The sequence below is a fragment of the Muntiacus reevesi genome, chromosome 15 (genome assembly GCF_963930625.1).
Source record: "Muntiacus reevesi chromosome 15, mMunRee1.1, whole genome shotgun sequence".
In the NCBI taxonomy this organism is placed as follows: domain Eukaryota; kingdom Metazoa; phylum Chordata; class Mammalia; order Artiodactyla; family Cervidae; genus Muntiacus; species Muntiacus reevesi.
In genome coordinates, this window is record NC_089263.1 from 17,519,028 (window position 1) to 17,534,083 (window position 15,056).

A 15,056-nucleotide genomic window follows, 5' to 3' on the forward strand; every position below is an offset into this window, starting at 1 on the left:
CTCAGCAAAAGGGAAGGATAGGAGGAGCGGATTAACTTAAAACCAGGCATGGTCAGAGAAACTGGAAACACTCCACTTTTGCTGTGGCCTCCACTGAACTGACGAAGGGATGGGAGCAAAACATTTGGGGGCATGGCCTTGGATTGTCCTGGAAGAGGAGGATCAACCTCATCTAAGTAGGAGGAGGCCCTGATGATGAGCCTGGGAGGGAAGTGGGGAGGGGGCACAATCCTCAGAGTCCCTGGGAAGCAAAGGGGTCAGAGGAGAATGCTCTCCAGATATTCTTAAGGGATTCTGGTGAGCTATTTCTCATCCTAGTTGGCATGCTGTGGACCACCTTTGACTGCACCAGGCTGGGGGTGCTGTACTTCCAAGACTAGAAACACTTTCTTCTTCACTTTGTCCTCCCACTCCACCCATTCAGTGAAATGATGACTGATTACTCTGCCTTCCCATAATTCCAAGTCTTATGTGCTCAGCCGCTTCAGTCGTGAGCGACTCTTTATGATCCCATGGACTATAACTCACTAGGCTCCCCTGTCCATGAGATTCTCCAGGCAGGAGTACTGGAGTGGGTTGCCATGCCCTCCTCTAAGGGATCTTCCCGACCCAGGGATCGAACCCATGTCTCTTATGTCTCCTGCATTGGCAGGGAGGTTCTTTACCACTAGCACCTCCTGGGAAGCCCTCCAAGTCTTACAAGGGATGGAAAAACCTTGGAGGGGTGGCACTGGTGGTCACCAAGCCATGGGCAGCCTCAGGCAAGGAGGACTTCCATGCTGGCTCAGCTCGTCTCTGGCCCACACTGCCATGGATGGAATTTGGACATCCAGAGATGTGGGTAATCTTGACCAAATGTTCAGGAGGAGGTTTTTCAATCAATCTCACATTAAAATCATGTCTATCAAATAACGTCTGTAATGGGCATGCGTTTGTTTAGCTGCACGTGCAGAAAAGACAGGAGTAAGCCTATCTTTTTAGGAAAGCTGTGTGCAGGTATGTGGAGGGTGTGATGGGCAGTTGGAGGTGATGTGGGGAGATTGGGTTGGTTGCACTGAGACTTCCCCCTCTTCATTCTTAGGACATATTACAATGAAAATAGAGTCGAGTCATCTTGGATGCTGGGGGCCCTCCTTCTCCGGGCATTGGGCTCAGATTGTGGAGACACAGGAAAAGTTCCTCAGGCTGATGACGCCGTGTTTAGAGAGAGACTCAGTCTCAACGTGAGATGTTTGTGTGATAACATCACTACGCTAACCCAGGACAAGGGCTCTCATGGGTCTGTGGCAGAGGCCATGGGTCTGGGCAGTCTGCCTAGAGGGTCTCTGATACCCTTGCTTCTCTCCGAGCCACAGTCCCTCTCTCCTTTCTCCAAGATTCCTCATCTAGGCCCTGGAAAACCCCCCTCACCTAAGGGATTTTAGTACCAACCCACGTCGGGCACCCAGTCACCCCCCAGTCCTCAGGGACCTATGAAGACATCATGAGGTCTTAAGACCTTAGGAATCAAAATTGGTGAGAGGTGGAGGGGGTCTGTACTGCATAGAAACATGTCAAAGGAGGTAACTCACCATGTGACCTTGGGTAAGACACTTCCCCACTCTGGACCTCAGGTTCCTCATATATATAGTGAGTTGATGGGACTAGATGATCTCTATTGTCCTTCAAGTTTAATATCCCATGATTGTCTATGTTTGAAAAGACCCCTGGCAGAAGAGGCAGACATGGGGAAATTAGTGGTCAGTATTGAGCCCCAAAGTGCAAAGACAAGGGGAAGCAGTTTTCTTAAGTGCCCAAGGCCAGAAACAGAAATTCAGGTGTTCCCAGCTCCTGTGCTCACAACTGCTTTAACTGTAGGGGCACCTGCCTTATTTTAGGTATAACATCTAGATATGTGGTCTTCTGAGTATCACACAGTGGCATGAAAGAACTGCTCGAGGGAATCACCATAAACTCTGTCCAACCTTTCCCTAGCATGCTTACTACCATCTCTCTTCCTGGGCCGCGGAACCCTGAACTTGTGCCCACAACTGCTTTTCTGGATGTCATTTCTGGGGATGGAAGGATGACTCCTATGACTTGAGGGATGATCCTGCAGGTCTTGAGGCCCCCTTTTGGGCCCCTTCTCCCCCATAAAAGAAGTTCAGCTGCTCTCCAAGAGGGAAACAACTTGACAAGGGGGAATGAAGAGCAGAAGAGATGGGGTGTTGGGCCGTCTCAGGGCACAACAGTCAGAACAGCAAAAAATGCTGGTTCCCTTAGAGACCTGACAATTCTATGAAAGAGGTATCATTATAGCTTGAGAGTGAAATCTCCCTTAGAAGCCGCGCAGCATCACAGGCCCTGGAAGACTCCATGTCAGATCCATTAAAGGCAGGGGCCAAGCCCACCTCAGCCTTTGCCAAGGTCCCTGAAGCTGCCTCTGTGAACAAAAAGCTGCCTTTTCCCATATGAGTCAGGATCTGAAGTTTGTTTTCTCTGGAACTCTCTCCCAGGTGGAGCCTGTCCAAGATTCTAAATGCTGAAGCCTGATAGCATAAGAGGCACAGATCCAAAATCTTCCACTGTTCCCCCTTTCACTCAGAACAACCCCAGAGCAGGAAGGAAAAGGCATATGCTGTGGGAGGTGGGGGGGTGAGGCAGGGGAGACCAGGACCACCATGGACACAGACTGGGAAAGAGACAGGTGGGTGGAGGGAAGGCCATAGCGGGCAGACACCCCTCTGAAGAAAGCCTCACCCACCTGTGGCCCACGGACCCCCACGTCTAACCTTTTCCTCCATCTGTAGACAGCGTTCCCCAAAGTCATCCAGCACAAAGTTATTCGTAGGCCCTCTGTAGTTCAGAACAGAGCCTGGTCTTTGGGGACTGTCTAGGTGTGTGTTTTCCTGAGATGCAAACCAGAGACTCTGGGGTTGCTTTGGGGAAGGGAGGGAAACTGAAGGAAGAGGCTCGGGAGTGCTGTGCACCCAGACAATTGGATAAAGTCTTCCTGAGCCAATCCACTGGGGCCGAAAGCAGGTTGCATCCTCAGAGGCAAGTTCTTTAATATTCACTGCAGCAAGACAAGGGCTGGCTGCTATGGTTGTACAACACAAAAGATGGCCTACACCTAGACCTTCACACTTCTCTGTTTTCCTGACAGTCTTGTAGATCCCATTCATCTCACGCTCTCTGGTTCATCCCAGCCCCATTCTTATGCTCTGGCCTGGGGAGTCTAGTGCTAGCAGCCTTTCAAACACCTGCCCATGAGAACCGCCTCACATCTTCTGCCTACACACTCTCCGTCCAATTGGATTCTCAAGGCTTCCCCTTCTGTCCCTGCTTCTTCCTTTTGTTATCCAACATGGTCATTTTATTCCCGAACTCCATAAGGTGGGTTTGGGTTATGGCCGTAATAAAAGGCCCAGTACCAAGCAGAGCTCTACTGGATTATTTCCCAACATTTCCTCTTGAAATATATTCGTTCATCATTTTCATGTTGCTATGTCACAGCAATGCTTAGAACTTTCATATCTTTGACTGTGAGAAGGAGGAGGTTGAAATACACAGGAGTCCTGGCACTGAGGTCATGGATGGCTTAACTACAGGGAATCAGAGGCACAGAGCAGTGCAGATGCTTGTCCAGAGAGACAGTGAGAGCAGGAGGGCCCCAGGATAGATGTCAGGGTGGGGAGCCTGATAGGTACTTCACCCCAGGCACAGGGCATTCTAGTCACAGCCTCCGCATGGTTTCTCAAGGGATGGGAAGACATGAAGGGAGCCTCAAGTAATACTTGTCCATAACAATCCTACCATTCAATACATCACTGATCACCCTGGAATCCAAAGATCTATATAACTTAGTGATAGTGTCAGGCACTGCTTACAAGTGATTCAGCATCTCTAGTATCTTGGTGGCTCAGACAGTAAAGAATCTGCTTGCAACGCAGGAGAGCCAACTCATTAGAAAAGACCCTCATGCTGGGAAAGATTGAGGGCAGGAGAGGGGACCGACAGAGGATGAGATGGTTGGACAGCATCATTAACTCAATGGACATAAGTTTGAGCAAACTCCAGGAGACAGTGAAGGACAGGGAAGCCTGGTGTGCTGCAGTTCATGGAGTCACAAAGAGTCAGACATGACTCAGCGACTGAACAACAGCAACAACATCGTTTATCTTATTTAAAAATCTTTTTGGCCACACCGTGTGGCTTGCAGGATCTTAGTTCCCCAACTGCGGATTAGACCCAGGCCCTAGCAGTGAAAGCTCAGGGTCCTAACCACTAGACCACCAGGGAAGTCCCTCCAATACCTTTTAAAAGTTGATATTATTAAATCTATGTTATATGTGGGGAACCTGAGGCTCAGTAATATACATTAAAAAGGAAAAAAAAAAACCCAAATTCACTTTGTGACAGAGTCTGATACTGAACATTCCAAGTTCTTTATAACATTAAACTCCTTGTCATTAACTACTTTGCAATATGGCTTCTATTTGTTGCAAATCGATATTTGGGAAAAGGAGGCAGAAATGGAGGTCAAGGCCGCAGTGCTGGGGACATTCTCCAGGAAAAGCAGGGCTTTGCCTCTGGCTCCTTCTGCAAGGCCTGGCTGGAGGGCTAGAGTGTTCTTTCCTCACTAATGGCTTCCCTAGCCAGAGAAGTGGGCATCCCCGTGCCAGGCCACAGCCCTCCTCCCGCTGATGCCCAGGCCCCCTCATCTTCTGTACCATCTTCTATACTTCTGTAGCCAGCCACACCTACCACTTTGCCCTGGGACCTTCCAAGTAAAGAATCCCAAGCCCTATCCAGACACTGACCCCTTCATTCTGATGTTACTTCCGGGAGTTCCGCTTAAGAAGGATGCCAAGTAAACCTGATGAGAGAGAATCATGAACTTGGAGAGAAGAGCAATTATTCAGAACACAGTCACACCTAGAGCAAGCGTGTAGAGTCAACCCTTCTGGGAGGTATGGAGCCCAGAAGAACTCTCTCCCCAGCACCCTCTCCTTGGGCCACTGTGTGAACAAAAAGTGAGAGGCAAGGACACATTATGGTAAAGAAAATGTCCCTCATAAAGCCGCGTGCTTCATTTGCTGCCTTTGTGGTGGCCCTGGAAGGTCATGGGAAGAAGGTCATCAAAGAGTCCTAGTGGTCCCAGGATGTGACCCTGGTTACATGGTTCTTCATCTTTTGCCTCTTGATGTAGCTGTTGCTTTTCTCAGTCTACGGTCTTTCCTCTCCTGCCATCAGATTCAACGAAAAGCTGGTGGCACTGAGCCAGGGAGGTGAGACCCAAAGGCCTAGACTTGTTGGCCACAAACTAACCTGCTTAAATCGCTCAGATCATTTCCTCTGTTATTCTGAGGTTGCAAACCTAACCTATAGGCCATCTGTGGCTTTACGTTGCGTCTCTTTTTAGCGTAACTTAAAAACATTTTTGAATCAGCTTGCAACATCTAAAAGCTGGGGGATTTCACATTTAAAATGTCCCTATGTCTAGATTCCCTTGAACATCCAAGAGCTCTGTCGGTGCTGGGCCAGCCTTTCGGCACAGTGGTCATCAGCTAGAGTAAAGCGGTGGCCACTTGGTTTACACACGGTGTGTGTTCTCTAATTTGCCATATACCCCACCACTCTCTATTACCTCCACCTGGTCCCATCATTTATTTACAATCCCTGAATGCTTTGTCTTAGTATTGGTTTAGAACTTTATAATAAATGTAAAGCCAGCACTAGGTAATAGGCTGTGGACCAGGAAATGTCATGTCGGCAAGTCTCACTGACTGTCCCTATGATAACCAAATGTATGCTCCCTCTGGGTATAGGGGGGCTTCTCTGGAGGCTCAGATGGTAAAGAGTCTGCCTGCAGTGCAGGACACCCAGATTCAAGCCCTGGGTCGGGGAGATCCCCTGGAGAAGGGAATGGCTTCCCACTCCAGTATTCCTGCTTGTAGCATTCCAGGGACAGAGGAGCCTGGTGGGCTACAGTTCATGATGTCCCAAAGAGTCGGACACAACTGAGCAACTTCCACTTTTCACTGGTTATGGTTAAAAATGATAAAGAAGTGGCTGGAAATCTCTACCAGAAGGACAAACTTATCTCAGAAAGAGATAAGAAAGACTTTTTAATGCAGCTGTTAAATTTCATGGGGTATGATATGACCCAAAGTATTCCCACATCCCTGCAGCAACAAACAAGCTACAAAGACTTCTTTAGCATACTGAAATGTACTTGGAACTGAAATGTCCCTCTTGTACATTTCATGGCTAAGAGTATTGAACTGAGATCCCCAACTTTAGCACACAGCACCTCTTCCTGTAAAGTTGCCTCAATACTGCTGGGAAAATCAATGATGAGACTGTCCTGGCCCACGTGCAAAGTCTGGTTCCAGCTGTGCGCAGATGCTCTAAGCGAGGGGGCTGTGGCTGAATGTAACCCAAATGTGAATTAGCTCAGGGAATCGTGCCAGGAGAAGTCACAGTGGGAGGGCATCCATGCCTTGGTGAGATAAAAGGGTGAGGAACACTGAGACTCTCAGACAAAAGCAAAAGGCACTTCCCTGAAGGAATCTTGAAGGCTCTCTTGAGTCTCCCCGGAGGAATACTGCAAAGCTTGAACTCAAAAGGAGGAGGATATGCCTGGGGGCTTTGCCCTTGGCATCACTATTGTCCCAACAATAAGCTGAGCTTGGCTCAAAGAAGTGAAATGTGAGTCCCAGAGAAAGCGAAGTTCCTTCCACTCCAGGACACTGGTAAAGTGACCTTTTAGAATCAAAATACTTCATAAGCCATGGAGTAAAATTAGTCACCTAGCAAAACCTGTTTTCCATTCTCAAAATTAACCGTATAAGGAACAGTTTATCATACAGGAACATCTCTTGCTTAACTGAGAGGAGAGAGAACCTCAGGTATGAATAGCCTTTCTTTATTTTCATCTCCCTCCCTGCATTTCAAAATACTTGCCTTTATTTTTTTCTTTTTCTTTTGGCATGTGGGGTGGGGAGTGGGGGGAGGGGGGAGGGGCTTCTCTCTAGTTTTGGCCTGCAGGCTTAGTTGCTCCAAGGTATGTGGGATCTTAGTTCCCAGATCAGGGACCCAACCCACATCCCCTGCTTTGGGAGGTGAATTCTTAACTACTGAACCACCAGGGAAGTCCCCAAATACTTTATATTCAGCACATGTCCCCCTTTTTGATTTTTTTCATTCTTTTCAAATGTTTGGAATATCTGAAATAGGAAAGTATAGCGATGATCAAAACCGGATACCCACCACCGAATATTAACAATTTATTACACTTTGATATATTCTTTTCAAATTTTTGAGAGAGATAGATCACATACACCTATTGCTATCAACCTGTATGAATCCATCCATCATCCTGTTCCTCATCTACTCCCTCACCAGAGGTAACCACTGCCCTGAGATAGATGAGGCTCATTTCCAGGTGTATTTTAATAATCTGGCTGCAGAGGTATATATATCTGTAAAGAAAACTGCCCCAGTTTACATCTTAAAACAGGGGATGTCTTCTAGATTTATCCATGTTTAAACATGTAATTCTTATTCATTAATTGTAACTAATGGAGTTCAGCATGTGAACATGCTAAAAAATTTTTGCCGACTGACATTTATTTCCATTCTGTCGTAATTCAAAAAAAAGGTGCAATAAATATTATTACACAAGTCTCTTTCCATGCACATGGGAGAGTTTTTCTAGAGCAGGAGTTGGCAAACTTTCCCTGCGAAGGGCCAGATAATGAATACTATTTTAGGATTTCTACACATCATACAGTTGTCTTTCACTGCTACTAAATCCTGCCATTGCAGTCCAAAAGCCACCATAGACAACACAGAAACAAACAAACATGTTCCAATTAAAACGTCACTGGCAAAAACAGATAGGGACCAGGTTTGCTGACCTCTGCTCTAGAGGTTTTTACTCAAGGGCTGGGCATGTGAACCAGTTTCAGCATCAGCTGGGAGTTTGGTAGAAATGGAGGCTTTCAGACTCCAGTGCATCAACATCTTCATTTTAACAAGCTCTTCGGGTGATCTCTATGCACAAAAAATGTTTGAGAAGAACGGCTTTAGAAGGTATCTCTATCATGTATAGAAATCCTTCACTGTATTGCTAAATGTCTCCCCAAAGTGACGATAAAAACTCATTTCTGTGACACTAAATGAATGAACTTCTTATCTCATATCTCCTGATGTGTGGTAGGTCTTACCTTCCTATAGCTTTAAGGTGCATTTCCTAATTACTGCTGAGGTTCCCATCATCTCAACTGGAGTTTCCTGTTTTATGAACTGTCTCTTCCTGTGCTTCCTTCATTGTGTTGTGTGTGTGTATTATATACATTATGTGTGTATGTGTGGGTATATATTGCCTATATATTAATAGTATGTGTGTGATCACTCAGTCATGTCTGACTCTTTGCGACCCCGTGGACTGTAGCCCACCAGATTCCCCTGTCCACAGGATTTCCCAGGCAAGAATACTGGAGTGGGTTGCCATTTCTTTCTCCAGGGGATCTTCCTGACCCAGGGATTGAACCTGAGTCTCCGACGGCTCCTATACTGGCAGGTACACTTTCTTTAACACTGAGCCACCTGGGAAGTCCAATAATATTATAGAATATTATAGAACATATGTATAGAATATACACACACATACTATATACATCTACACATACATATAAATGTTATATATGAGTTTGTCTTATCCTTTTTATTTGTGGGAGCCTGTTATTTATTCTGCATGCAAATTGTTTGTTGACTACATGCTTTGGAATTATGTTCTCTCAGTCTATGGTTGATCTTTTAATTTTATATATGCTATCTTATATCCGTTCAAAAAAAATTAAGGTCATCAAATGTATTTGTGAGGCTGCCAGGATTAATACCATGACAGGCAGCCTGGATTAAGTTTTAGCTTCCCCCGAAATGGTAAGATTCCCTACCCCCATCAGGTAACCTGGAGCCAGCCAATCAATATGCGCCCAGTAAGAGACAAAGGGAAAGCTGAAAAGCCCGCGAACGCCCAGGTTTGAGAAAGCCTGCGAAAGTCTGTACCAATAGAATTGCTTTGCAAACATGTAACCAATCCGCTTAAGCCAGCTACTAATTGCTTATGCATATCTTATAAATTTGCTAACAGCTTGGGCTCGGGGCTTTTTCTGACCCTGCACCACTGTGATGGGTGAGGCAGAAGGCCCTGGCTCGAGTCAGTAATAAACTTCCCTTTTTTGCGAGTTGCATTGTCTTGGAAGCCTTTTTTTCTTCCCGCTCGGGGATTCGGACATCGGGCATAACAGTATTAATCTTTCCATTTATGTTATTTATAATCTATATCTTAAGATTTTTTTTCCCTTATCAAAAGGATGTATTGTTTTCCTCTAAAAATACTACATATAGCAATTTCTCTTAGAGAAGAATTCCAAATAATTTATGTAGACACGCCTCACTCAAAGAAATGGGGCTTAATTCCCCAGCTTGTGTGCTGTGTTTATCAGCTTACTCCCAAAGACTGTGGCAGGGGGAAAATGCACCGTTTTAGTGGAGAATCCTGGCAAACATGGTCTCAGCCAGGTGATCAGGGCTAGCAAGTTCAGGGATGCCAGGTGATAAGTACATGCTCTCGAAATGATGTGATGAGAACGGCACTCATCTCCGCGGTCGTGCTCCCCAAAACTCATGGCTCCAACCATGAGTTGGAGCCTAAATTGAGAGACATTCTGAATAAAGGCTGGCCAGTGTTCCTCAAAACTGTCAAGGTAATCGGGGACAAGGGAAGTCTGAGAAACTCATAGATCAGATGAAGTTAAACATGATGAAGGTCGAAGTGTCAGTCTGACTCTCTGTGACCCCATGGACTGTAGCCCACCAGACTCCTCTGTCCATGAGATTCTAGGCAAGAATATTGGAGTGGGTTGCTATTTCCTTCTTCAGGGGGTTTTCCTAACCCAGGACTGAACTCAGGTCTCCTGCATTGCAGGCAGATTCTTTACCTACTGAGCCACGAGGGATAATAGGGATGATAATTAAATGCAATACAGTATTCTGGATGCAGTTCTGAAACAGAAAACAGGCATTTGAGGAAAAACTGGTGAAATCAGAATGAAGTATTGAGTTTAGTTAATAGTAATATGCTGAAGTTGGCTTCTCAGTTGTGACAAATGTATCATGGTGATTTGAAGTGGATGATTACAATAAAGAAAACTCAGTGAACTACATAAGAGAATTCTCTGCATTCTTGTTGCAACATTTCTGTATATCTGAAAGTATTTCAAGATAAAACCTTACCTAAAAAAACTTCTACTTTTAAATTTCAACTAGAATTCATAATTTATTGTGTGCCTGGTATGAGATACCAATATTTTTTCCTCATGTGATTTTATTGAATAAATTCTCCCTTTCACACTGATTTGCAATGAATGACATGCCAAAAATATACACATAGCCACATATCTCTGTCTGTCTATCTGTATATCTGCATACATATACATATATGTTTTCTGAGTGCTAAAAAAACCCCACTATTATACTTTTGGCCTATTTGTTTCCCCTGTCTTAATTAGTTTAACCTTATAATAAGTCTTTTTGTATATTAGAGCAAGTCTCCTCAATCTTTATCTTCTTTAAAAAAAACACCTCGGTGATTCTTTGCTTTTCATTCTCTCATATAAATTGTAGATTAAGCTTATCAAGTAAGCGCTGTCAAAAATCCTGCTGGGAATTTTATTGGGAGTGTATTTAATCTATAAACTTGGGGGATCTTCAACATCTTCATTTGTTGGTTCTTCCTATTTATGAACAAGATATATGCTCCATTTACTCATTCCTTTTTAAACTCTTAATACTCTCTTGTGTTTTCCAGAAGAATTGCTTAACTTTTGCCTTTTATTTTGGTTCATTTTGTTGTTGCTATTGCAAATGTGATTTGTTTTCAATTAGAGTTTCTAATGGTGTTTGGGGAATATATTAATCTGTGTTTATTGATCTTTTATTAGTAACATTGCTGAACTCTCTAATTCATTCTAGCTTTATAAATACCTTTTGATATTCTATGTAGGATGATCATATCATTCACAAAAGGGAGGTCGTATATCTTTCCACTATTCTTATATTTCCTTTGTTGTCTTATTGAATTGGGTAGAATCTCTAGAACATTTGTTGAATAGAATCAGGATAACAAATATCCTATTGTTATTTGTCATTTTTTTTTTACAAGGTTCATAATTTTGGATTGTAGTTGATTTTGTGTAGGAAGGGTTTTGTTTTGTTTTTTTTTTAATCTCTTTCTCTTTTGTGCTCAGTCACCATTGTCTAATGTTTTTGTTGTTGCTATTTTTGCCTCCACCAAGACTCTTAGAACTTCAGCTCCAAACGCATCCTACAATGATGGCCTGGGGCCCCTAAAGGGTAATACCATTTTAAAATAAAAAACTTGCTGAAAACGAAAAGTTCTACTTCAAATTTTCAACCTGAATGTATAACTTCTATTGTGACTGGTATGAGGTAATAATATAACTTTATTTTTCCTCATGTTGAATAGTTGTTCCCTTCCATACGGATTTTACAGTGGGATGTAGCAGAACAGTCTAAGCGTCTGCCTACAATGTGAACTGAACCCGGGTTCAGTCCCTGGGTTGGGAAGATCCCCTGGAGAAGGAAATGGCAACCCACTCCAGTACTCTTGCCTGGAAAATCCTACGGACAGAGGAGCCTGGTAGGCTACCGTCCACAGCATCGCAAAGAGTTGGACACGACTGAGCGATTTCACTTTCAGATTTCACTTTTTGATTCCCCAACAATCTGGAGTCACATGGCTGTGGCAGAACCCTCAAGAGCTAAATTCCTGTCCTTACTTTTTGCCTCCAACAAAAGTAAAAATATTTTTTGCCTCCTTTTTGGAGCCCAGCCTGAGAATGAAGGTAGCCCTGCTCATCAACCTTCTATTTCTGTACTATTTATAATCCATCAGGTTATTTATCTTACTTTTAGGCCCAGTTATGTGTTCTTATATTTTTCAGTTTCTGGAGTAGAAACTGAGCTAAAAAGCTCACTGTACCATCCTGACCAGAGCCTGATTTCTTTCTTTCTATATCAGAGAAAAATGTATTTTCTTTCTTTTCCTTTTTTTAAACTGGTGTCTTCAATCCTATCTCCAACTTCCTTCTTAAATTATTTCCTCTCTCTCCAGTATCTTCCATAAATCCTGTTCTAGTCTCCTTTCTGCAGAAATCTGCCTATGGTCATCTCTATCTTTTGGTATGTGCTCATGTACCAAATCCCAGTGTACCCATATTCCCAGACTCTCATCTAGTAAATGATGGATCAATGTCCTCCACTTTACATACCATTGATTATCATCCCATTTCCTTAGCTCCTTCCTGCGTGCATGCTAAGTCACTTCAGTTGTGTCCAACTCTTTGTGACCCCATGAACTGTAGCCTGCCAGGTTCCTCTGTCCATGGGATTCTCCAGGCAAGAATACTAGAGTGGGTTGCCATACCCTCCTCCAGGGAATCTTCGCAATCCATGGATCAAACTCACCAGGGAAGCCCTTGGGTACCAACATTTTTCATGATTCAATTCCAATTGCATTTCCACAATCTCACAGACCATTAATAATTAAATTCCTGTTATCCAAGTTCTATTCCCTTCACAGAAACAGACCTCTTGAAGTTCACCAATGGTTAGTCCTTAACTAGATTTTCTCCATTGCTCTTCACCTTAACCATCCCACATCCCCCATGACACTTAGGACACCATGCCATCTTTCTGTCCCTCTTCTTTCAGTTGGATTCTTTTCCTTCTCCTGTACCTATGGTAGCTTCTCAAGGATCAGTCCTCCCACCCCTGACTACTCAAAGTGTGGCTCTCTGACCAGCAGAGGCAGCTTCACCTGAGAGTGTGCTAGAAATGAGGACTCTCAAGCTCTTACTTCAGACCTAGTAATTCAAAATCTGTATTCCTCACATTAATTTTTATTGGAGTATAGTTGTGGGGTATAGTCTACGATTTTGTATTAGCTTCTGCTATACAGCAAAATGAATCAGCGATACATGCATCTTCTCTTTCCCATTTAGGTTCACCACAGACCATTGAGTAGAGTTCCCTATGCTACAGTGTAGGTTTTCATTAGTTATCCATTTTATACATAGTAGTATATATATGTCAGTCCCAATCTCCCAATTTATCCCATCCCTCTCCCCAGTATTTTAACAAAATTCTCAGGCAGTTAAAGTGTAGGAATACTGCTCTAACCACCTCTTCTCTCTCTCTCTTTCTCTCTCCATGTCCTTGTAAAATCCATTATTAATGTACAAACCCAGAGGTGTGACTTCTAACACTTTAGCCACAAACTTTCATGTAAATTTCATTCTCATAATGCCAGTTGGCCACTTGACATTTCTGTTACTGTGCATCCTAACCACAAACCCATCATTTCTATCATCTCTATCCCAAACAGGGCTTCCTAGGTGGGCTAGTGGTAAAGAACCTGCCTGCCAATGCAGGAACCTAAGAGACTTGGGTTTGATCCCTGGGTCTGGAAGATCCCCTGGAGGATGGCATGGCAACCTACTTCTGTATTCTTGCCTGGAGAATCCCAAGGACAGAGGAGCCTGGTGGGCTACAGTCCATGAAGTCACAAAGAGTTGGACTCGACTGAAGTGACTTAGCCCACACACACGTGTTCCAAACAATCTCCCTTCCTAACAGACTGATTCTTTAAAATCACTACCACGCTTACCATTACCTAGGCACAAACTACTGGAGTCATCCTCATTTCTTGCCTATATCATCTTAATCCCCTGTATCTCATTAGACATCAAGTTTCAATATTTATTTTGCAGGATCTCATTTACACATCCTTTTACTAGATTCCCCACTTCAGCAAAGCATGGAAGAAAGACCTGGAGACAAACTGGACGGCTATCAAATTCCTGTCCTACTACCATCAGCTGTGTGTGACCTTAAAACCTTAAGTACATTACCTAAATTCTCAGAGCCTCAATTTCCCTTTCTGCAAACTGTAAATATCATTATCTATCTTGCAGGCACTGTTGTGATTTAAAAAAAAAAAAAAAGATCAGGTCAGAGTCTGACACATGAAACGCATTAGATGATTAACAAGTGTTAGTTTAGGCTTCCTCAATCCCCATTTCCATTTTAAGGCCACTGTTTTGGAGCTTCGTAATACAGATTAATCTATCTAACATGTCATTGCCAAATTATGTGGCTAAAACCTCATATTCACCAACCCACCACCCTGCTCAGGGCCAACAGTGACTGAAGGTACCTTTGCATGAATCTCAAGTGGCTTAGGCAGCCTTACTGGTCTTGCCACACCCTATTTCCAGCCAAATATTCTGGTCTTGTCACTCACTCTTCCCCTATTCATAGTCTCTGGGTTAGATAAACTCTAAGTTGACCATATCTTACAGATCTTAGCTTTGGTCCTTACTGCCATGGTACTGTGATATCCTGAATGTTTATCTTCTAACTTATTTCCCCATCTAATTCCAATTAATTCTTCAATAACCAGTTCAAATCTCAGTGTCTGTGTAAGTCATGTGGCAGCTAATGATAGCTTTCTGTTTTTTTTGGCCATGCCCCACAGCATGCAGGATCTTAAGTCCCTGGCCCAAGGGATCAAGTCCTTGCTTCTAGCAGTGGAAGCATGAGGCACTAACCACTGGACCACCAGGGAATTCCTAACTGTGAGTTTCTGTGTGATATTTCTTCTTCTGTTTCCTGGAACTATTTTAAATACGAACACTACAGTGGGACTATTCATGGATATATTTTTTCATTTCTCAGTAAGATCAGTTTTTAAAACCTAACAATTAATATTTATAAGCATTTACATATGCCAAGGCAACGAGCAAAGTGCTATGCATGGACTTCCTCATCTAACCTATACGGTATGTCTATGAGGGGAGAACTATTATGATCCTGTCTGTGGATGAGGGAGAATGAAGATTCTCAGTAACTTATGCCAAGTTGTCCTGTGAATAAGATGCAGCACCATCTTGAATCTAGGCTTTCTCATTCCAGCTCTTGTG

General features: G+C 43.6%; 1 protein-coding gene across 2 annotated transcripts in view; it reads right to left on the reverse strand.

The window, feature by feature from the left end:
- Positions 1 to 15,056, reverse strand: part of NTRK3 (neurotrophic receptor tyrosine kinase 3) — a 311,334-nt gene that overhangs the window by 2,302 nt on the left and 293,976 nt on the right. The window contains exon 13 of one of the 2 annotated variants that reach the window (XM_065906035.1): positions 1,572 to 1,706. The exons of the other annotated variant lie outside the window; for it this stretch is intronic. Coding sequence (XP_065762107.1) covers positions 1,572 to 1,706 — 135 coding nt within the window. The remainder of the gene's footprint in view (positions 1 to 1,571; positions 1,707 to 15,056) is intronic. 2 annotated transcript variants of the gene reach the window in all.